Raw genomic sequence first — 24446 nt, 5'->3', positions numbered from 1 at the left:
TAGTTGATTATAGTTACTTTGACAAACAAGACCAGCAGGTACATGGACAACACCAACAAGAAGCAGCCCTCCAAAAAAAAAAGCAAGATACGGCATAGTGCATAAGATCTTCTCAAGTCTTAATCGGGACTGCATCAAGTGCTCATCGCAAGTGATTCAAAACAGCTCCAATTTGTCAACCACTACAAAGACGACAATTCCAAAAACTAAACTGAATTATTAATTTTATTTACAATGACAATACACTGGTGTCATGAATTGAGGCTATGATTTCCAGGTGAACCGCCATCCAAGATCCTATGGGGAATTAAAAAAAATAAAGTTAAGGCTTGCGATGATTATGTATTCATATTTTTTTTAATAAAAGTCTTACATACACTCTAAATTACAATAATTTTCTCAGTATGGAGATGGCAATGGTATTTTTTCAATCTTCTGCTAAAGTTGAATACAGGTAGTCCCCCAAGTTACAAATGTCCGACTTATGGACCAAGGAAGGAGAACGTCGGCCGCCATTTTAAGTCGTTGCCGTTGACACTGAGTGTTTAACTTGGTATTTAGCTTAAATTTTTCTTACTAATATTCACCTTGATCCCGCCACCCCCCCGTTCCAGTTGGCTGGTGGCAGTGAGATCTTGATGTCGATCCAGCGACTCCAATACCATCTGTGCCGGGTTGATGTCGAGCTCGCAACTCGACCTTGTAATAAACACTGCTGCCTCCAGTTTAAATTCCTATGCGGAATATTGTTGAGGATCAAATACCCAAACCCAGCACAGCCCCCACTTGTCCGATTTGGCCTCAGTGCGGTGGTCCTCAGGACCCAGCGCAGGTCGGGACCCGCTGCCCGCAGCATTTCTGTTCCGTTGACGGGAAGCGACCGCGATAGAAAATAAAGTGGAAGCATTTGGAAAGAGGTGAAACGCCATTGGTCACTGGAAAAGCATTAGGCTACAGTCGGGTCAACGATCGGAACAATTTTAAAGGATAGAGTAAAATAGATATTATATACTAAGACAAACATTTGACTAACTGACGCTAAGTAATACTGGATGTACTTGTTCTGACTTATGTACAAATTCGACTTAAGATGGACTCAGGAACGGAACTCGTACGTAACCTGGGGACTGCCTGTACCTAACTTGCATGAATGAAAATTTGCTTTGACAAAAGCTGTTAACCAACTAGCTCAGATGTCTAATCAAGTATAATAAATTCATTGGAGCACGAAGAATCTTTGTGCAAAGGGTTAATCCAAGTTTAATTGCACGTGACCCTTTTCAGTGTAAAATCTGCAATGAACAACTTGCTATATTGCAACATCATTACAATTTCCATACTAGGGCATCATGGGCTCTTCCATTCTCAGCACACCAAAGACCACCTCAAGGATTTATCCAACCTTTCCGTGTAAGCAAGCCCAATAAAAGATAGATTTGCAGTTCAACCATTCACCTCTTCTGCAGTCCTTTATAGAATAGTCTCAGAAGGGGTTTAAAGCAGAGACAACGGTAGCATCACAGTAAGTATGATGTTATTATAGCTTGGGGCATTCTGGAGTTCAGATTTCAATTGCAACACTGTCTGCAGGGAATTTTTATGTTCTACCATCGCGCACATGGATTGCCTCCAGGTACTTTAGTTTCCTGCCACCTACAGATGTTTTCACTGTAAATAGTCCTGTTCCAAACTGTACAAATAAAAGGAAATTCAAGTTTACAAATGTAAATTATCCAGTTATAAGTTTCTAGGTTCAATGGCTAGTGGGGTATTAAGATCTAATAGGACAGAATCAAAATTCACTGAATGTGATCAAAACTTCATTCCAAATCAATGTTCCCATAGATAGAAATGATTTATGCAGAATTTTCAATGTTCTGCACTTCAGGTACAACATGCTAAGCAGCAATGTATTAAAATGTGAACTGAGAATGCAATTAAGACTTTCATGCAAAACATACAATAGTAATAACTGGCTTTCAAATTTAAAATACTCACCCCTCTTCATGACGCAAGAATGACAGACCAGATTTGAAACATTTTGGTTATGTGGCTTTACACAGAAGCTGGAAATGAAAGCAGAAATTAGGATGTTTAATTTCCAATCATAACCTTGCTTCCCAAAACAAGTAGGCTACTCCAGGTAGTCAGTGTAAGACAATCACACAGTCCTATTGAGTACAAATGCTCAAGACATTAGGAATTTTAAAGCAAAGACATAGGGCAGAGTTTACATGCAAAGTTACAGCACAAAACATGAAATTTTCAGGAATATTTCAGCAAGGAATATTGCATAAGACAAACTAATGAAAGGAAAATAAAACCCATGGATCTGTTTAGATCTGGTCATCACTGCTAAACAAGATGCACAATTTCAGTTAAGAGTTGACCCAAGTCCAGTCATTGTCTTAAGGTAAAGTTACGCATGGATGCAAAATACCATAAACTACAGGGCCAATGACAGTGACAGATTCAGGTACAACAGAATATTGTGGGCAAATGGAAGCAATGGGCCAAATGGTTGTTTCCTGCCATTGTGTAAAAGTATCTAGACTGCAGGCTTAACATTCTTCACAGCCCTCTAAGCATGATCAAAAGTCTACAGCAGAATTCCACAATATGGCACTTACCAGCATACTTTAATGCAAAAACTGCTTGTCAACATGCATCAAGCTCTTTCCATGCCTAAAGAGAACACATCAAGTTAGTATGAACACATCACCAACTGTTAACCAATTATCAGATCTCATTACATCAGAAAACTTTGCCATACAAAACCAGTCTAAATGTAGGTCCAGAACAGAAAAAAAAATGAATTCCCCCAGTAGTCTCAGTGCCACTGTTTCCACAGTAGCACCCATAGACTAATAATTATGGGGAAGGAATAAGTTAACTGGTGGCAGGATACAGAGAAAATGTATCTTTCACACAACTGATGTGTATCAGTGAATTACACCAGAAAAACAACTATACTTATGTACTGACTTGCCTGCAAAGCTCCACAGAAAGGTGCAAAGCAAAAAGTTGTGCGTTAAGCTAAGCTTCATTTTGGCAAATAAGGCATTATGAAAACAAGGTTAAAACAATTCAAAAATTAATAATTCTAAAGCTTTGAAGAGGCCAATAAATTGACCAACTTGGCACAGAAAGATGATGCCAAATCAGGCATAAGGGAAGTTACAGTCATCTTAGAAGTGATTCTAACCTGTTTTACAACACTAATAGACACCAAGTATCCCTATTATGTTCTGGCATCACTCTCCTGCACAGATGCTCAAAATAATGTAGCCAAATTGAACTGAAAAAAACTCAGTCATGTAGAGGATAATCAAGAAGGAATACAGTGCAGACACTTAACTATCTATTTTCAGATCCCACTCGTCCAATGTAAAGAATTGAAACATGATTTCAGCACTAGGGACAAGCCAAAGATTTCCTTTTACACAGCAAGCATACTTCATTGCTCAGTCCAAACAGATAATTTTTTTGATTTAGCAAATATATCTCCTAAAAACAGAATACAAGCATGACCAACACTTCAGCTCTAATATTGCATTAAGTGTTAATCTTGCTGTTTGCTTTGTGAACTAATTTCAGCTTTCACCAGAGAATACTGTAATTTACACAGATGCCCTGTGTCAAAATTCCAGCATTGCAACAGGATAAACTATAATGGCCAAAGACTTGAACAATCAGGTCAAGGACCAAGACAACGTTTACAACTTCTTGCAGCCTAATCTTAAACATTCTTTACAAAGGTTTAGTTAATCTAAGTAATCCAAACAACTAAGACAAAAATCAACTTTTCATTATGTTTATCAAGTGTTTGCCCCTTGGATGGTTTCAAGAATGTGGAATTATATTTCAGATACAAGCTTATCAGAAAGCTACCACTATGTCAAACTCAGTACTGATGTGATCATTATTGGAACATTATCTTTTACTGGATTGACTAATAAGCCATTTGCTGATTAACAGAAAGCAAAGACAAAGAAATGAGATTTGGCGAGGACTACTCAAGTTACTAATGATTTTTAATGACATCCAGAAGCCTGAACAGCCAAAATAGCTATATACCCAGTCAAAGCATGGCATAAGGATTGATATTCTACCAAAATAGTAAATTAGTAATAAATTCTTATTTTCAGTATATATTGCCAGATGCAGCTGAAGTAGTGAATGACATTCACAGAAATGATATTTGCCATATCCAAAAGGTAAATATTAAAAATCTGAACCTTAGATAGATCATCCTATATTCAAGTATATTGTACAATGCCTGGTCTTAGGACTCCTGGCCAGATAACCCAGTGGTTCAAGGTAGACTGCAGTTAGTCATTACAAAATTAGCTTGTCAAAAGCTAAAAAGTATACAGTATCCAGCCTATACTAAAAATTACAGGAGAATAGCCAAGTACAATGGAAAGGTAACACGTTTCAGACTAAGGGGGTCTGACAAGAGTCAAGAGTAAGTAAATAAAGTAGTATTATTTCAACTTCCACTATACAAAAACTCAATGGCAGATCAAGTTGCCATTTCCTCTGTAGTTGCAGGCAATTACACACCCAGCCCTCCCCTTCTCCAAACCCCAAACAATATTACAATTGATATTTCAGTTATTGCACTGTGAGCTTTTGCAAATTTATGTCGATCAAGTTGCTTCATTGATGGCCTTGGTAAAGCTTAAAATGCAAATGCAGCTTTTAGAAAAAGGGAAAGTTGAATAGACAAGCTACAACCTTCCTATTTAAAGCCTAAGTCACATAACAGGCTTTTAAAGCCAAAAGTACAATTGAAGACAGCAAGCATATCTAACCATTTGTTTGCAATCCACAGATGCATTCAGATCTTAATGTTGTGGTACAGTATTTGAAAGCCGGACTAGTAGCTGTACATCACTTGGGCTGCTATGTATCATTGATACCAATCAGCACTGAATGCCAACAGTCAAACAACTAAAAGTGCTGCACTGTAATCACTCTGTCAGAAGGGTGATGCCCGAACCATTTCACTGATATAAGAAATTACGAAAGACATTTTAACAAGTTATTTGTACATACCTGTATGCAGTCTGTACTGTGTACCGCAGAACAAGCAGGAATACTATTCTCCAGGTCTTACTGCCCAATCCCATTTGCAGTACTACAGATCCTCAATGTAATGTATTGCAGACAAGCTGACTGTATTTATTCGCTGTAGAGTGGCATTACTTGCAAGGGTGCAGCACAATGGCTGCCAGCAGCCACTTGCTGGCTTGTAACTCTCAGATGCGTTGCCATGTGACCTGAGAATCTGAAACTGTTATAACTTCCACTGAAGAATACTGGGGAAGACAAGTTATTCAATTTGTTCCCAGATTTAACGGGCATTGCAAAATTCAAGCACCTGAATACCAAAATGGCAACAACTACTTTCCTTTACAGTACGTATGCAGATTAACTGCTATCATAAACTAAGTATTATAAAAAGTATACTAAGTGAGCCTTTCAGGTCAAAGACTTTGCTTTAATTTCAAAAATGAAAGAATTCACTAATAACATACCCACTGCAACCAAATGCATGAGTTGTGTCATAATTAGAAAAGGGGCATTTCAAAAAATAGTTCCAAGCTCTGCTTGCGCCACCTAAAGAATTGAAAATTCCCCTAACAAGTGAACTCAAAGGGTTCACAAAAGCCCTTAGTTAGGAGTATCACGAAACGGAACACCTATCAAGTAACCTTACAGATTTGAAGATAGAACCCTGGATTATCGTATCATCCCAACTAAAATATGCTAAACCTACTTATGAGACCCATGTTCAAATGCAACAACTTTAAGGGAACAGAAATATTATTGCAAGCCTGTAAGTTACTAAACAGCAAGCCAGAGTAGTTGATCATTTAAATCCACATGGGCCAATTGTGATTAATTACAAGCTTATTAAGAAGGCAAATTACCCGCATTTGCAATCAACCACATTGCATACCCTGGGACATTTTTACCTCCAAACCCTGATCAAGAACTTTAAGCCTAGTTGCAACTAAGCAGCTCTTATTGAGGCAACATTAAATCTGATAATTTTGATTGAAAAATATCTGGTCTTAAACTGCAGCATATGTTCAGGAATACCAACTCAACGATTAAAACAAGTTGCCCTCACTAGAAAACTACAGCCTAGCAGGGCCATGTAAAAGGAGTACAAGTAGATTTGATTAGATATTCAAACATGCCCCACCTCCCATCCCCACAAATAAGTTTTTAACACTTACCATTATCACAATGCTAAACAGCAATTATTTGTTTGCACAGCATGTAACTGCTTGGTTTCCAGTTACCCATTGAAGCTCCTCAGCTTCTACAGGCAGAAGATATAGAAGTGGCGTTCTGGTGGTCCAGGTATCCTGTTGCAAATTCTTTCTTATGAGCAGATCTGCACCTTCCAGATCGTGCTACTGGATTCCCATTATTGAAATTTTCCAATTAGTCATTCACGATGCAAAAGGACCAACTTCTCAAATCAGTAATTTTAGGTGAAACTTTCACAAATTAAAAGTTGGACCCCTATCAGGTCAGTAGATAAAAAAAGGCTTTCTGGATCATTAATTGCAGATCTTTCAGAGAAAATCTTTCGTCAGGTATAAATTTAAATAGAAACTAAAAATTAGTTAGTCTTCAAAACTGCACTTTTAAGATACTGTCCCAGCTTCACAGCAAAGCTGTCTGTAGAACTTGAATAACCACATAGACAACACATAACTAAAAAAATCCAAGTCCAAATAGATTACACAAAATGGTTTGGTGTAGTTGGTGATGCATTAGATCCAAAGATAAAAGAACGTGCATCAGTATCAGTAACTCCTGGGTATTGCAAAATAGTGTGCACATGAGTTTGCACTGTATTGACTACCCCAATACACATTGCTCAAATTCCAGAATTCCAAACTTTAGAACTGGGATATGATGGTTCAAATTTCTGTTTCTTACAAACCCAATAAATTGGTTTACAGGCCTAATAACTGAAAAGCATCCACTGGATAGGACATAGTAATTAACCATCACTACAGTATTGGGAATAATGGTAACATCTTTATAGCATCACATATCAAGACAACCAATGTCATTTAGCAGCAAGCCATATGGGGTCTTTACCTGCAAGTTGAGATTGTACTATGAGCTGTCATTTCTAATCCACTAATGAAATTAGAACAGGGTAGACAGTATTAAACTGCCTCAAATAGAAAAAGAAACAGTTCAAACACAAGCTGGGACGTGCTATGACTACTTGAAATTGTGCAAAATTAACTAGAACAAGTATAGCAGCTGTATTTTTTTTAAAATTAGAGATTTTGCCCAAAACACTAGCAAGCCCAAACGTTTGCCATAACTAGACAAGTGACTTGTGGGATGTAGAAGGCATATGCCGAATTGCAGAAAAGCAAACAGCTTGTGAAATCCTTTAAGGAAAGCAATCTCTCTACCCCAGGTACTTCCTCATCCTGATATAGTAGAAACGCTTATTTGCTAAACCATGGTTCAAACTCAACACCAAAAGATTCAGTGAGCCACTACAATGAGATTTAGTTTCCTTGGGACAACGAAAAATTGTCAGTTAGGGTGCCCAATTGCTACATGAAACCATCTTAAATAAAAAGCACTGTGTGGGCAGAAGCAGACTTGATTCAAGGTTACAGCTTCAATCTAGGTTTACATGGAAAAGGTCAACTGAAATGATGCAAAGCTGGCAATCACAGAATGTCAGCTTTAATGTTTGGTTATTTTAAGCTGAAAGATGAAAAACTGAAAGTTGTGCTTAGCATGTCAATACACTTGTCTTAAATACCAGCTGCAGCATAATCATCCCAACCTCCCAACATCTAAGAACATGCAAAGCTCTGAAATCAAGTTGCCAAATCAGAAACTTGGACTTGTCAGTGGATCTCACTGCCACCCCAGACTGGGTGTGCTTGCAAGTTTCTGGGAAGAAATGCCATGAGTCCAACTGTACCCAACACTAGAATCAGAAGAGAATAGTTTTAAAAGTTGAGGTAAAATCTAATTAGAAATGTTCTATTAGTAAAATCAACTTTGACAACAATTTGAAACAAAAAAACAAAATCCGTATACTGGCCGCCCATTGATTGTGCATGGAAACAATACACTGCTGGGCTCTTTGACCCACTGTAACTTGCATCAATACAATGGTCAGATTTCAGGTTATAAAAAATCTTTACTATTAAAAACCAGACAACTGCTAGTTGTGTTTACAGTGCACTAGATTCCCAAATCCTTACTTATGCAATTAACTTTGATAAGTGACACAGAGTTTGCAATAGTCAGCAATACTTTGTTCCACTTATGGAAGTTGACAATTTGCCTCAAATCAACTGAGACTTTGCTCTTGGTTAAAAACAACTCATTTCAAATTAGCACTATGAATGAGTTTTAATTTAAAAAGATGACCAAAATACAGAATTCCACCATTTCAAAACAAGCATTTAGCCTACACAATTTAGCATGCTTCTACAATGACTCAAAAATACATGGAGCATACTTTCTAGAGGTTTTAATGGCACTTCAGTTTACAGTTGAAGAACTGGAATAGATGCCTATTTGCACTATCACTTGCTTGACATAATTCAACATTCACAATGTGCCAGCGTGAATTGTTACAGTTTACAAAGTTTAGTCAATACACAAATCTGAATAGGCATAAAATGCAACTTTGCCACCAACTAAAAAACGCAATTATGAAGAGTTCTCATCTAAATGAGACTATCTGGAATGCACACTAAGGTGAAGCTATAAATTTTAGTATCTAGGCTTCTTGTTAGCTGTTTCGTATTCTTCTCTCCCTCTACTAAAATTGGGACCAGCAGGCCCCATAGGACGTGGGGGTTGAGCATTCATTGGACCTGGGGCACCCTGTCCAAAGCGGTCATTACGCTATTGGAAGTTCATCACACATGGTAGCAATCAAAGTCCAGACAAGTTCCATATTACAAAGTGAGGAAAATGTGTAACATTTAGGTCAGGAAAGGCATCCGCAGTCAACGTTCGTCGATTACAACCAGGAATGGGGCGATCCACAGGTACCAGGCACATAAAAAGAAAAAAAAGAGGGCAAGTTGTTCATTAGTTTACCAACCAGCACATGGAGGAATCCATGGTGGGTATAATCCTCCCATGACTTGCGGCAGTTTAAGAACAATGGCTATTCTGCTTTTAGTGCAAACAAACCACATACCAACTTAGGAATGCAGTATAATAGGCTCAAAATTGATTTAGGCTGAGAGCTGCTCATCATAGCAATCTCCACACTGAATCTGTCAGAGATGCAGAGTTTTAGCACTTCAAGTTAAATAGCCACTGGCCTCAATCGAAGCCACAAGTAACCACCAATTTTTTCCCCACCTATTTCCCCTTTAACGATCTGACTAACAAGCCAGTATTGTAGTACTGAAGAGTTGCTAAGTGCAAATAATTGTTACAGTAAAAAAATTTATATTGAGGCATGATAGGCCGTGTCTCTAATTTTAATGAAAAATTAATATTTGGTCACTTGTCTTTGGCAAACTATTTTAAAAGCAATTTTTCTCAAAACGCGATTTAGCTTGCAAACTACAAATCACAGTACAACACAAGTACTACAACACTGGATCATTGTTACCATTCAGGATTACCTGAGTAATATGTTTTTGCAGCGTACTTCAATGCACTATCAAAGTCCATTATTTATCAGGACAATTTCTGCAATTTTTAATTTAATATGCCTCACTAAATTAACCACTTGCACAGGACTCCTCAAACGCTTTGAGTATAGGGCAAGCAGGTTTGCCATGACCCATGACATGTAATGCTGGAGGAAACTCAGCCTTTCAATTTACTTCAGAGGGCAACATGGCACGCTGTAGCCGAAGTGCTGGCATATACTGCCGAAACAATCATCCAGTACAAGACCCGAGGGCTTTGAAGCAATTCACCAAAATAGTGCTGAAACATTAGTTAATCCATGATTAGACAAGCTGAAATTTAAAATATCAGGACCAGTCTCAAATTTTAAATCATGAACAGAAGAAACATCTGTTGACCTTCAACGCACCGAATCTTGCCAGATGACTCAGTTTTTCGAAGTATTTAACTCATGTCCACTGCATCTACCCACTGTACCAGACCTAGCAAAGGTCAGGATTTGTAATACCAAGATGCAGGGATATATTATTTATTAACTGCAGCTGAACAGTTACAACAGCCATGGGATAGCTGGCTTTTTCCTATTCTATTTTCATGATTTTTCAGCTGTCCATTAAGATGAAGACATTTCAGCAATTTATAATGGAGTTACTGCAATCACAAGACATCCTCACTCAGTTCGATATTGTAGTTTGTTGTAAACTGGAACCACATGTTCAAAGGGTATATAAACAATGCAAATACTGGAACATTAGGATTGGAAATCAGAACTTGGTATCAACTTCCTGTGGAACAAAAACCTGATTTGACTGGATAGAATAAGACAATCAGCCTTCTCACTCAGAACAACAGTACTTTCTAACACCGCTTGGAACCTCTGAAATTCCCCACTAGCTAATCTGAAGTTACTATGGGAACGTTCTTATTCCTGCCATAAATGCAAATAGTTCAGTCATTGCTTTCCTGCTCACAGTTTGAGAAAAATAACATTTTTCTCTTACAAACCTCATTTCCCCTTTGGCACTGCCCCATGAACAAACCATCAACCCTACATTCAGATTCTAAACACTAGAAGCTTGGTAATTCAATTAACTAAGTAGATTATTTAAATATATTTCAACTGGACAAAATTTACAAACACCTGCCCTACAATCACATTTATTTCATTTGAACTTACAAGCATAGCGTGACTACGTTGTAAAACGTTTGGCACAGTCAAACCTGAGCAGTGACATGGCAACTAGATCCTATAACCAATAGTTAATATGCAAAATTGATTAATATTAACCCAGAATGATTTTGATGTGTTACAAGTAAATGCATTTTCCAGAAATTGAATCCACCCCAATGACAGTCCAAACTAAATTATTCAGCTCATGTCGTAGTCTTATCAAGCTGTTTTGAAGCTTGCCATTTTGTGCTTCGCTTCAATGATGAAAAGCTCAGAATCTTTACTCATACTGCAGAATATTCATTTCCATTTTCTCTAGACTTTCCTCATACCAACTACCCTCATTCATTTCACTCTACAACCAGGCCATACATTCAAGCATTCACTCTTAACCGGAAGTATGCTTTACCCCTGCCATGTCGCTGGTGTTCGCGCTGGTGCTCATCATCTGTCCAGTCATCGCACTAGGTCCTCCAGGGTTACTTAATGTACTGTGGCCTTCATAGGCCATTGCAGCCATTGGCGGAAAGCTTTGATTTGCAGTAGTATATTGTTCTGAAATTCAATGAGGAACAATATAAGAAAAAGTTGTTATATCAACTATGTCAAGCATATCTACATTAAAGCTTACTGAAAAACTATGTTAGAATTGCTATGCAGGAAATCTGCACATTGTCTACACAAGCCAGAGGTCACTAATAATGCAAAATCAGCCAATAAATTCAAATTCCCAAGAGAAAAATCTTTTTCAGTAGAGTTCAGATTGACCTTAGAACTTTCAAATGCACAATACCCACAAATTTTGAAGTCACTTATCAGCAATTGACTTCTGTAGTCAGTTCAAGTTTTATTATCTGCAAATGCCTAAATATACAGCATTCATTGTGAATTTGAAATCAAAAGATCCCTTTAAAAGCAATTATTTTATTGATCGACCATCTCTCCTTGAAACAAAGTACATCCAAAGCACAAGCCAATATTGCACCCCTTCAAATTACAAAGTGGTGAAGTAGACAACTTTTATACTTAAGTTTGTGCCCTCCCAGTTATACGTTCATAGACCTACATCACTCCATGTCTGGGGATTTATTTTATCACAACTTACGAAATATTTGAGTTCAAAACCAGTTATTGCACTTATCTGCATAGTCAGTCTTTTTTAATCTGATCTTTCATCACCTCAAAGAACCCATGACTCCTCTCACAATGGAGAATTTCAATTGTGGACCTCCTGCCAATGAGTAATGTCCATTATCTCAATCACCCCCTCAGCCATCTTCCAAGAGACACTTATTTCCTTTCCATTGTAAAGAGACTGAAAACCACTAAACTTACAAATATTCAAGTGTTTTTCCAGAAAGACAAATATTTACATCAAAATCCATATTTTACCTGTCATTCCTCCAGCCATTCGCATTTCACGCTCTCTCTAGAAAAGAAATAAAAATCTTTTGTGACTATAATAGATACATTAACCCATGGCCAAGATTACCAATACAGCAGTTCAAGTGATGCTACTGCCTGAAATTACTCACATACACATCAGTTTGAAACTGACTGGTTTACACAAGACCCCAACCTCATCAACGTGCAAATAAGCAATATAATTCTATTAAATACCCATGCATTTGTCAAATAAAGGCATCACGAGAATATTGATTTTCTGCTTTTGTCTTTAAAGATCTTTAGTCAAACCACATAATACAACCAAATAACCTAGAATTCCAGCAGTGTAGTCCGTGGTTCTTAACTACTAAATGTCTAAACAGATATTGGAACCATCACTGAAAGCAGCCAGGAATGTTGTCAGCTACACGAAGTGTTATAGTTGAGAGGGAAGGAGTAAAGACATGCTTTACTAGGAAATTTCAGTGGTCACATGTTATAAAGATGAAACCACCAAGCAAATCTGACATGCTTAATTGTTGCTTCTAGTCATATCTTATGTAACTTCAGACTGGTACCAGGGAAGAAATGCATATTTGAAAAGGCGACTTTATTCTCAGCTAATACAAAATGGAAAACTAAGGATCTAGAATTAAGTCTACGGAGTTTTATAGCACTAAAAGCACCCAACTCCACAAGTGCTGGTGCTACTACAATTATTGTTATTTATGAATTTGAACATCCAGTGACTACATATGAGCACTTTTTAAATAATTCCAAGAGTGACATAAGGATACTCACAGGATCCATGTATCCCATGCGGAAGTTCTCCTCCCTCTGGCGCCTCATCATCTCCTCTTTTTCTCTTTGCCGCATCAACATTTCCTCTTCCCTTCTACGACGTTCTTCCTCTTGCCTGAGGAATGGACAAATTGTGTGGTTAAATTTAAATAATTAGATTAAGTTTGAGTAATAGAACCTATAAAATACTCATGTAATAATAGTTTCACATTGGGAGTTAAAATTCTCACCTCAACTCAAGCTGTTTGCGCTTCTGAACTTCCTGGCTGTGGAGTTCCTCCATGCGCCGCAGCTCTTCTTGGCGCCGCATGAGATCTAATCAAATTTTAGGAGGAGGTATTATTAGGGATCAAATCCACGCTACTGATAGGGCAAAGATTATCACATCTCACTTTACAATGTTTCAATCTTAGTTCACACACAAAAGACCATTTACAAATTCTACATACAACACTGAAAACACAAACTCTGCAAGAAGGCATCTCCTTCAATAGATTGTTAATATGTACAATAAAAGTCTTTCTTTCTTTTTGTAAGAAAATGCCAAATATGAATGGTATTCTTCAATACAACAACCAAATACTTCTACATAGTACACAAGATGCTGGATCTGGAGCAAACTGCAACCGTGGAAGTAAAGGAATTGTCAATGCTTCAGGCTAACACCCTGAATCAAACAGAATTCAAACATACCCTGCCTCAACAACATTGCCTGATGCTCATGGTACGCATCTTCCATCTCATTTTCCAGCTTATCCCTTGCCTCTCTCATGTTCTTTTCAACTTGTTCTCTCTGCTGTTTTTCCATTTCATCAAGTGACTTCCACCTCTGGGAATATTCAAACTCAAATGTTCCATGCTGAGCAAAACGAGGAGGATGCTCTCGTTCTCTGCAGAAGAAGTCATAATATTCCACATTAATTATTTCACTACTTCAAATACAATTTCCAAAGGAGAAGCTCAAAAAACAAAGAATGAAGTTTAAAAAAATTTGACAAGCTTTTGTATTTTCCTATTAGGCTTACACTTGATTTTTTAAAACCCACTTTTGATACATTGGATTCCTTTGGGCTAGTTTCTCTGGAAGGCCATCCTCATCATCATATTGCTCCATTGGTTCCACAATCACTGGACGAGGAGATCTATAAGGGAGTGAATAAAATTTGAGTTTTTTTTAAAAGCTTCCAAGCTGCACCAAAGAGTCTTTACCATTATTAAACATTTGCTGAAATATCAAGACTTAAATGCATACTTGACTCATTATGATGACAAAAATATCATTGAACAATATACTTGAAATTAAGTTTTAAATATAAACCAAGTAGCTTACATAAAAAGCAGTTCTACTTACGCTGTTAATAGGAATACACCCTCACTGCATCGGTCAAGTGCCTTCCTTGCAGATGGTTTTGTAGCAAATTCAACTATGCCTTTGCCTGTTGATCTCCCACGATCATCGACAATTACAATGGCCCTCTCCACTTGACCAAACTGAGAGAAAGCTTCTTCTAGCAATTCATTTGAGACATAGGGGGAAAGATTGCGGACAGTCAGTGCAGCAGAATGAGTAGCAAAACGAATGCGAAGTGGCCGGCCTCTCATCGGTGTATCGTCAAGTTCAGCTTTGGCTATTTCAGCCAAAGTTCTGCTTTCCTTTAGGAAGAAAACAAAAACTTCATTAAAGGAACACGAGGCATATGTTAACATTAGAGATGGTGCACATGCTGGATATCTAGAATAAAGGAAAAATTAAGTAAGTCTAGCAGAACCCAAACCTCCACAGTCTATTCCCCTTGGTAGATGCTTTCTGACTTGCCAAGGTTCCGTAGTATTGCGTGCTCATTGAGGTATATACAAAATGGCATTTAATAGTAACAAACATCACAATTAGAATAAAATTGAAAATTAAAGTCAACACCTCAAAACCAAGCAAATTTCTGAACTTGTCATAAATTGCATGACAAAGATACATTTAGAAATATCTGCTGCATGTAGGAAAAAAATGCGACATCCATGGACCAATGAGACCAGCCCATACTGTGCACTTAGCGGGGTGCAGTACAGGGTTTCACTTCCTCAAGGTGAGCGAGAGTTCACATTGCTCGCTAAACCAACTGTGCGCTGTTTGAAAGGGAGAGGCTGTGCGGAGTGATGCGAGTAATGCTGTGCTCGGTGTTAAGCACGGCGCCTCCCAGCTCAAAATACCCAGATTTAAATCCTGATGTCAACATCCCAAACCAGCCTCAAGGACCGTTTCTATCCCGCTATTTAACTGTATTCCTGATCTCTCAATCTACCTGCGGCCCTAGCTCGATGCTTAGCAGGCAAGCAGAATTGTTCACGATGGATACAATATTCACTAAATCACTAAAGACTAAATGGCCAATAGGACAACATTTATAACAAAATGGGGGGGGGGGGAGGAGAGAGAATAAGATCGGGAGCAGGGCCCCCGTGCGCGTTCGCGTAACGTGCCCACGCAATTCCGGAGCGCGCCTGCCCCGCCAAGCTCGGCCGCAAGGGGGGCTCGGGCCACACTTACCAGCCGGATGAAGCCAAACCCCTTGCCTTTGTTGATAAAAACCTCGCCGGGTTCGCCATATTTATCGAATAGTTTCTTAAAGTCATCCTCGGTGATGTCGCTGGGCAGGTTGCCGACGAAAAGGCGGCACCGCTGGGTGTAGGTCTTCTCGCCGGGCTTCCGGAGCAGCGACAACTGGGCCCGCAGTACCTCCTGCGCGTGGCGAGTCTCGCTCTCGCTCTTCGACTCACGCTGCTGCCGGCTCTGGCCCTCGCCTCCCGGGTACGGCGACTTGCCCTCGCCGCCTCCGCTCCGGGCCGCGCCGGGGGCCTGAGCGGTCGCCGCGTCGCCGTTCTTCTTGTCGGGCTCTTGCGACTTCTGCGAGCCCTGAGCGGACGACTTCTGAGGCGGCGTCTGCGCCGGAGTGGTCACCTGGCTCTGCGACGAGGGTGTCGGCTGTTGCTTGGGGGCCTCCACTGGGTTTCCCGCTCCGTTCGGGCGGTTGGGCACATTGTTGCGGTTGCCGCCGCGGAACGGGGGGCTCATACCACCTCGCCTCTGGAATCCGGTGCGGTTCTTGAAACGATCCCGAGACATCCTGTGGTTTTATTACTTTTGTTAGGAGGAATAACAATGTTTCGTCTCAAAACCACTGCAAAGGTCAACGTGGAGAAGTACACAAAATGGCGCCCGGTAAGCGCTTAGGCGGGCGCTCGCTCTTTATATAGCCATCGGGAATCCCGCCTTCATCGGCGGCTTATTGGTTCGTTGCTGGCATTACACGCCTAGCTCTTGAAGACTGATTGGTTGTAACCGCTGTTGATCATTGACACTGCGCCTACAGTGGAGGTCAAACAACCAATCAGCTTCAAAGGCTTTGCAGACAAAGGATTCCTTCTTTATGGGGGAGGGAGAATGAAGGAGGCGAATGTCTTGTCCTTTTGGAAATGGAGGCTCTTTTCCCTTGGATCTAACCATTCGATCAACCAAACCTCCTGCAGCCACTTCCCTCACTGACCAACAGGGGATCACATCATAATATGGGAAGCTACATTTTCTCTCTGCTCTCTTTAAGTCGTAAATCGTTCACCACTTAACCATCATTTTTGCCAATAATTTCCATCATTTTCTACCAATATATTGTAATGAATAGTTCAAACTCCCCAAAGTTCCCCTCGAATTACTTGACTTTTTACCCCTTGAACAACGTTTTCTGTTTTTTAGGCTTGAATCTTCTGGTTTATAATAAAAGTAATATATTTTGCTTGCTTATCTGTAAGCATCTTGGCAATATTTTCTTTAAAAACTTATTTAACCATCATCTTTTTAAAAATTGTTGAGATACAGCACAGAATAGGCATTTCCACCACTTTGGGCCATGCCACCCAGCAATCCTTCAACTTAATCCTAGCCTAATAATGGGACAATTACAATTACAATGACTAATTAACCTACTAACCAATACCTCCTTGGACTGTGGGAGGAAACTGGAGCACCTGGAGGAAACCCACACAATTATGGGGAGAACGTATAAAATTTTGCTGCTGTAGTCCAGTCTCCCTCTGATAGTTGTCATAGGAAGCATTAGTTGTACATGCCATTCAGCAACAAATTTTATCGTACAGTTATCAAAACTAAATATGTAAATGCAAGTATAGCCTTGCCCCAAGAATTCATAAAATATCAGTGTAAGTTCTGGTGACTTGAGTACATTGCATGATGACAAAAGTGTGCAGAATATTAGGATCCAAGCACGAGGAAATCTGCAGATGCTGGAAATTCAAGCAACACACACAAAATGCTGGTGGAACACAGCAGGCCAGGCAGCATCTATAGGGCGAAGCACTGTTGACGTTTCGGGCCGAGACCCTTCATCTGGACTAACTGAAAGGAAAGATAGTAAGAAGCATTTTGTGTGTGTGGCCAGAAAATTAGGATACCGTTTATAGTGCAAGTGCTAATTCTCTCAAATTTCTTAACAGAATTTCATGACAAAAGTTATGAAATCTAATTTTAATAAGAAACTGCTTAAAAAGAAACCACTCATGTTTATGCCAATTCCTTTAATCTGCATCATCTGACCACAGACTCAGCAGCTGGTTAAAACAATTTCTCTCCACTTTATCAAAAAGAATGATTTTGAACATCGACATAAACTTCCCCTCACAAACAAGAGAAAATCTGCAAATGTTGGAAATCCAAAGCAACACACTCAAAATGCTGGAGGAACTCAGCAGGTCAGGCAGCATCTGTGGAAAAGACTAGAGTTGACGTTTGGGGCTGATACCCTTCAGCAGAACGAGAGAAAAAATAGAAAAGTCGGAAGGAGAAGATGGTGGGGGAGAGAAGGAGAAACACAGGGTGGTAAGTGAAACCGGGTGGTGGGGGACTGGTGAAGCAAAGAGCTGGGAAGTTGATTGGTGAAAGATGCAGGGCTGGAGAAGGGGGAGTCTGATATAAGAGGACAGAGGGCCAAGGAAGAAAGGGAAGGGGGAGGTGCACCAGAGGGTGGCGAAGGAGATAAGGTGAGAAAGGGAAAGGGGAATGGTGAGGGATGGGGGCATTACCATGAGTTCATGAAATTGAGGATCCTCCATCCTGAGTGTGGCTTCATCACCACAATCAGGGAGGCCATGTACTGACAATTGGGAAGTGGAATTAAAATGGGTGGCTACTTGGGCAAAAACCTCCCTCACCTATTTTAAATATGCCCTGGTGCAGTTATGGTGAATAAATATCTGGAAAGTCTTAAAAGACTTGACAGTTTTCCTATAATGTGTAATTCACAGGTGGATACAGAACTTCAGCTGAGGCTTTGTAAAGATCCTTGCTTTTGTACTTGATGCAAACCAGGGATAATGTGCATATTCTAACTGCATTATCTCTTTCTATGCCATCTTCAAAGAGATCACCAAGTATTTCTTTTCCTTCAAGCTATTAAAAATGGTATCCCTTGTTCTAACTGAAATTAAAACTAAGTCACATGGAAGCTGTAAATGGGAAATATAGAGGTCTTTATTTATACAGTAAACCACTAGGAGAGAGAGTTCAAGAGAATCTCTTTCTCCTGACACAATATTTTATACTTCTTCAAGACAAAGATAACAATACTTTAAATTAACTACACTTTAAATTGCTTTAATCACCTACTTTAATATTTTGAATATAGTCAAATGAACAGATCCCAAATAGCAGAACCCCTTTGAATACTCATATGATGGGTCCTGTACTCATCACTTACAAGTGTAATTGCAAAGAAAACACAACAGCACCCCTACTTATTTTGGAGTCTATGGAGATTTGACATGACATCAAAAACATAGACAAACATTTATAGATGTGTAGTGAAAAGTCTATTGACTGGCTGCAACGCAGGCTGGTATGGAAACACCAATGCCTTCGAACGGAAAATCCTATGAAAGGTAGTGGATTGGGCCCAGTACATCACAGGCAAAGTCCTTCCAGCCATTGAACACATCTACATGAAATGCTGTTGAGGGAAAGCAACATCCATCATTAAGATCCTCACCACCCAGGCCAGGCTCTCTTCTCGGTGCTGTCATCAGGTAGAAGGTACAAGTGCCTCAGGATTCACACCACCAGGTTCAGGAACAGTTACTACCCCTCAACTATCAGGGTCTTGAACAAAAAGACTCATCTAGTGAGATGTTCCCCAACTAATGATCTCACTTCAAGGACTCTTTATCTTGTTATTTCATGCTCTCATAGTTCTTTAATATTTGCAATTGCACAGTCTGTTGTCTTCTATGCTCTACTTGATCTTTTATTGATCCTACTATAGTTACTATTCTATAGATTTGTTGAGTAGGCCCACAGGAAAAAGAATCTCAAGGTTGTATGTGGTGATGTATATGTACTCTGATAATAAAATTTACTTTAACCTTGAATACTGTTGTCTGTTACAGAGGCCAGGCACCCAAAATACACCCCTTTTGTTAGAGTGTTGAGGGATGACTCAATGAACATACAACTAACCAAAAAGTTAAGAGAGAAAACAGACCTGTCCCGCACTGACATTAAATGGCTGGGATACACCTTTGGCAATGTGCAATTAGCAGGAATATTCATTTATTGTCATCCACAATGTAGTTTCAATGAAACAGATTCAGAATATCCCATTAAATTGTGTACAGGTTTTATGTCTTGAAAACTGGTTCTTATGTTAGTTAATCTACAGGGACTCTATCCTTAATATCTTGACTAGAATGATCCCTAACAAAAATGAAATACTTAATACTTCCATGAAACATTCGTCCATCTGTCCATTCCATTAACTGGCTTATATTTAGAAGCTTTTTAAAATATACTTTATTTACAAAATTTGAACATATTTAATTCAGAAATCAATACCATAAGATATAGGAGCATAATTTTGCTAAGACTTGATGGGCCAAAGAATACGAACCATCTCATTCTACTTGCTTAGAATATTTATACTGCATCAACATATCCTAAATTTTTCCTTTATCTATATTCATTGAGCGAACTGTGGGTTTTTAACAGCCCATTGGTGTGCAGTGGCACTGATCTCTGGCCTTTTTCCAAAGAGACAGTGTAAAAACCAAGCTTAAGCACATCTCTCTCCATGTACTCTTTTCCCTTGGAGTGTGCCAGTTTGCATCATTCAGTCACTACCTGACTGAGTTATGATCAAGATGCTCTTCTCACATCATTTCATGGATTGAAAAATCCAGCTGGTTTTAGGCAGACTGGAGTATATTTTCCCCTATGCTGATAATCTTACAGCATCAGTTGCTTTTTGCAATCATGGTTACAGCTGACAGAGCAAAGAGTCCTTTATTATGCAGCTTTTCAGACTGGATTGTGATAAAGTCCATTGCATCCCTTCAAGTTCAAGTTTATAACCATGGGCATATATACCTGAGATAAAAATGCTTTGAGAATTAGCTTTTTGAAACAGCAGCATGGTACATAACAAACTCAGACAAACGTAACTCACCAGGTAAAAGACATTAAAAAATTGGAAGACTATTTCTAGCCCATCTTGACAAATGCATATTCTAGGATGTGAATAATGGTTTTAACCCCACTGTTGCTGCTTCAAATACGTATACAATGCTGCTTTACATTAAGGATTTAAGCAGGGCGCATGGTTCTTGATGTTTGAAGTTTCTGGTGAAGAAGCATTCTAACAAATGACTTTGACAGTACTGCCAGGTGTACTATTGATAACAGTTCACCTTCTATTCCTGCAGACCACTGTCTGAGTGACCTGTGATCACAAACGTTTCTAGAATATATTATGGATGTGGTGCAGTCCAACTCAATGAAGCACACAATAGCGAAATGGGGAGAGATTGGACCCACTGTGACATTTAGTTTTTGGCAAAGCTGGATGTAGCCTTTACCAAAAGAGCCATCAAATGAAGGCCACACCAGGATGCATTCTCCCAATAACCACCCCACCCCCAAAACCCCACCTAATCAGGCAATTTCTACATTGTGTCTTGCAGATAAAGTCCTTTTTCAATCCGCAGACAATTGGGAAGTCAGATCCGGTGAACACTGTAGTAAAGCAACATACAGCAAGCCAAAGGATATTTCACATCTGAAGACCAGGTTCTTCCACCACATTATGGTCAGAAAATTACTTCCATGATCCCAAATTCTGCTTCATTTTGATTATACCCAGGTCTTGCTACGTTCCCTGTCTCAGCTTTGGAGTCCAAGCACCTTCAGGTAATTGGACCTGACAGTGAAAGGGCCAGATGATCAGAGGGACCAGTAGCCAAGGTGTTTTTTTCTGACATTAACTCTCCCAACAGCGGATAAACTTGGCTGCAGATGTTCATCTGTCTGTGGAACAACAGTGGATCCAGGGAAACCACAATGCTGTCATCCAAATGCAAGGAGATTAAAGATTAAATATTAGCTTTATTTATCACGTGTACATTGAAACAAGAGTGCAAAGCGTCATTTGCTTCAAATCAAATCAGTGAAGATTATGCTGGGGTCAACTCACCGGTGTAACTATGCTTCCAATGCCAACATCGCATGTCCACAACCTACTAGCCTTAACTGTACGTCTTTAGAGATTTTAACCTCCGCACATCCGCAGTGTGGATCATCTTACTTTATAAACCCATTTCGTCTCTGATGGGCTTGACATAATAATCAATATAACACGCAGTAAAGAAGAAAATGCAGGTTTGCCTCAGCATGAGACTAGATCATCTTCCATTCGCTAATTAGGACGGCACCAGTGATGAGTAGAACAACCACATCCAATTATGGATTTCCTCCCAGAAAAAATATTTTGGATAGCATGCAGATCATAAGTATGTGCAATTGTGTTTAAATGCAACAAAAGATATTAATATATCTCTCAAAATTTTAAATTCACAGGATTGCAGAGATACAGATATTAATGAGAATATTAACCTATCCTTCACAGTTAACCCAGGAGTTCAGATTGAGGAAAACAGACTGCAACTGGTCAACATAAAATAGACTTGAACACTGTTATGATAAAAAGAATCTGCATCATGTCCGGAAAGCTTTACCTAGACTATTACAGCATTTATGCAAAAGCACTTGAAGTAGTTGAAGCTGTTAATGTGCAAATAAGAAATTACCTGATTTTGAATTGCTCATTAATTTGTCATTGCCATAATCTGAGTCAGTGCAGTTGATTTATGATCTTTCAAAAGACCTTTCTTAAAGCATGTCAATAATTAGAAATATTCAACTTCACGGAATTAAAAGAATATTGCCAAAAATGCAAAATGTTGAAAATGATACTGAATGTTTGCTTTATGTAATTGTGGGAAATGTGTAACAGACCAATCTTTGGTGTATATTTATAGTTTGGACTTGACATATACAGGGAATCATTTTAAACAGATACACAATAAACAGCGTGGAAGATGGAAACAGATTCAGGAGGATACTATCAGGCTGATAAAATGGAGCAATGTATAAAAGATGAAATTTAATGCAGGAAAGTATGTAGCAATTCATGTTAGTTGGTAGACAAAGGATCAAATTGTACTAAAAAATTTTAAGTGTTTGTCTTTACATACTGTTTAAAATTTTTAGTGCAAATTGTTGATTATTTGTCTACCAAGTAACATGACTGATACACAGAGTACAAGTGTAAGGTAATATAAAACAGTTGCTCAATCCTAATTAGCATCCTAATTTTAAATGGGTGATAAAGCCTCTGCAAGAGTGCAATGGAGAATTACTGATTTGGTCAGATAGTGGCATCTCAACTATGTTTTTCTATAGGTTGTCCTCTTTAATGCAGCAAAGTATGATGTGATTTAATGGAAATATTCAACAGATGCTTTTTTAAAGAATAAACATAATAAGAAATGAAATAAAGCTTGAAACTAGAGGTAAAAGATTTCATAGTCAGAATCATGTTTAATATCACCAGCAAATGTCAAGAAATTTGTTAACTTTGTGGAAGCTGTTCAATACAGTACATGATAATATAAAAAAGCTAAATTACAGTAAGTATATACATTTGTAAATGTATATTAAATAGTTAAATTAAAATAAATAGTGCAAAACAGAAATTTAAAAAGAAGCAGTAAGGTAGTGTTCATGGGTTCAATGTCTATTTAGAAATCAGATGGCAGAGGGGAAGAGGCTGTTCCTGAATCACTGAGTGTGTGCTTTCAGGCTTCTGTATCTCCTAACTGATGGTATCAATGAGAAGAGGGCATGTCCTGGGCAGTGGGGTATCATCAAATAAAATACTGATGATGTTAAAATGCAAAAAGTGCAGTTTGATATTATAACCTTCAAAGTGCTTCCCAAAAAGGATGGTGATTGCTGATTAATTAATAACTTACAAAAATGAGTTGGATAGAATTTTGGGGCTGATAGAAGAATAAATGGTAAATACAGATTTTTTTTTCTCTCAAGGATTGGAATTGACTCAATTATATCCTTCTTCCATGAATCATTTTGTGATTCTATGACTCATCAGGTGTAACAAAAAATAGCTTCTTGATTCATCATTGATTTCACTTCATCAGTCTTCACTAACTTATTCAGAGCTGTACTTTGAAGTTACTGGTACATATCCTTGCACTTCTCAGATTATATTACATGTAAGTGCTGGACATTTTGCATCAAACCAGGATAGCATGGATTTCCTTAGAGTAGCACTTGATGTGTTTCAGTCCATGAAGGTACTTGCAACCTTTCCAAATTATGATAGCTTTTGATACATTGAGATCACTCTACCTGTGTACAATATAGACAATATAAATGGTTATTTACACTATGAGAATTATAGATTACTGTTCATAATATTCTTGAGAGATTTATATAGCTGTTTTAAAGTGCATCCTAGATCTTTCCAATCCATTTGCGTTTGAATTCCCAGGCTTCAATTTGGGTCACTGGTGAAAATTTTCAATGTGATTGCTCTAAGTACCCGCTGATATACTGTTCTTATTATTTTGTTACACTAGAATTTATCTTTACTCCAAATATACACAATTGAACTGTACCAGAGGACAGAAATCCCTGGCCATTTCTCAACCATTGGGGAAAAATGTAATGGGGATGCCATTGAAAAGTAGGATATTAAACTATTTTTTTAGAAAACAATGAGAAAATTAAAATAAACCTTTTTTATATTATAAATACATGGAGGGCCCTTAACCACTTTCATGACTCTTGACCCTAAATGGCAGAAAATATGGTGTAGTGTAAGTCAAAGTTAAATTAAGGCTTGGTTGGTGATCACTAGTTTGAATTGGAGCACACTTTGCTATCAGTCAGAGAGAGTAGAAAAGATTCTGGAAGTCATTATGAAAGGAAATCTACATGAATTGCAAAAATGAAGCAAAATAAAACCCAGGATTCATTGAAGTAACTGCAGGCATGAGACAG

General features: G+C 38.6%; 1 protein-coding gene across 3 annotated transcripts; it reads right to left on the bottom strand.

The window, feature by feature from the left end:
- Positions 1-207: 207 nt before the first annotated feature.
- On the bottom strand, positions 208-16259 carry sfpq (splicing factor proline/glutamine-rich). Of its 3 annotated transcripts, XM_059954396.1 has the most exons (11): positions 15573-16259; positions 14382-14683; positions 14056-14172; positions 13724-13920; positions 13261-13345; positions 13031-13145; positions 12236-12272; positions 11253-11398; positions 2631-2685; positions 1999-2066; positions 208-297 (listed from the first exon to the last, which is right to left on the bottom strand). In XM_059954396.1, exons 1-9 carry the CDS (start codon positions 16146-16148, stop codon positions 2659-2661), a joined length of 1602 nt encoding a protein of 533 aa, XP_059810379.1. In that variant the 5' UTR covers positions 16149-16259; the 3' UTR covers positions 208-297; positions 1999-2066; positions 2631-2658. The 3 variants fall into 3 exon arrangements, with proteins under 3 accessions (XP_059810379.1, XP_059810376.1, XP_059810377.1); XM_059954393.1 differs by lacking the exons at positions 208-297; positions 1999-2066; positions 2631-2685 and adding an exon at positions 8410-8925 and having other exon boundaries at positions 15573-16258; XM_059954394.1 differs by lacking the exons at positions 208-297; positions 1999-2066; positions 2631-2685 and adding an exon at positions 8410-8925 and having other exon boundaries at positions 14077-14172; positions 15573-16258.
- Between the last annotated feature and the right edge of the window lie 8187 nt (positions 16260-24446).

Source organism: Hypanus sabinus, chromosome 30 (assembly GCF_030144855.1).
Source record: "Hypanus sabinus isolate sHypSab1 chromosome 30, sHypSab1.hap1, whole genome shotgun sequence".
Classification (NCBI taxonomy): domain Eukaryota; kingdom Metazoa; phylum Chordata; class Chondrichthyes; order Myliobatiformes; family Dasyatidae; genus Hypanus; species Hypanus sabinus.
Note: the sequence above shows the minus strand (reverse complement) of the source record. Positions and strands in the feature narration are given on the sequence as shown.

Excerpts from the sequence above, each read along its gene's own strand:
- sfpq (XM_059954393.1), bottom strand. The coding sequence starts at position 16,148 with ATGTCTCGGGATCGTTTCAAGAACCGCACCGGATTCCAGAGGCGAGGT. Across the intron at positions 14,684-15,572 it reads GGTTTGGCTTCATCCGGCTG|GAAAGCAGAACTTTGGCTGA; the intron begins GTAAGTGTGGCC and ends TTCTTCCTAAAG. Across the intron at positions 13,921-14,055 it reads TGGGTTTTAAAAAATCAAGT|AGAACGAGAGCATCCTCCTC; the intron begins GTAAGCCTAATA and ends CTTCTTCTGCAG.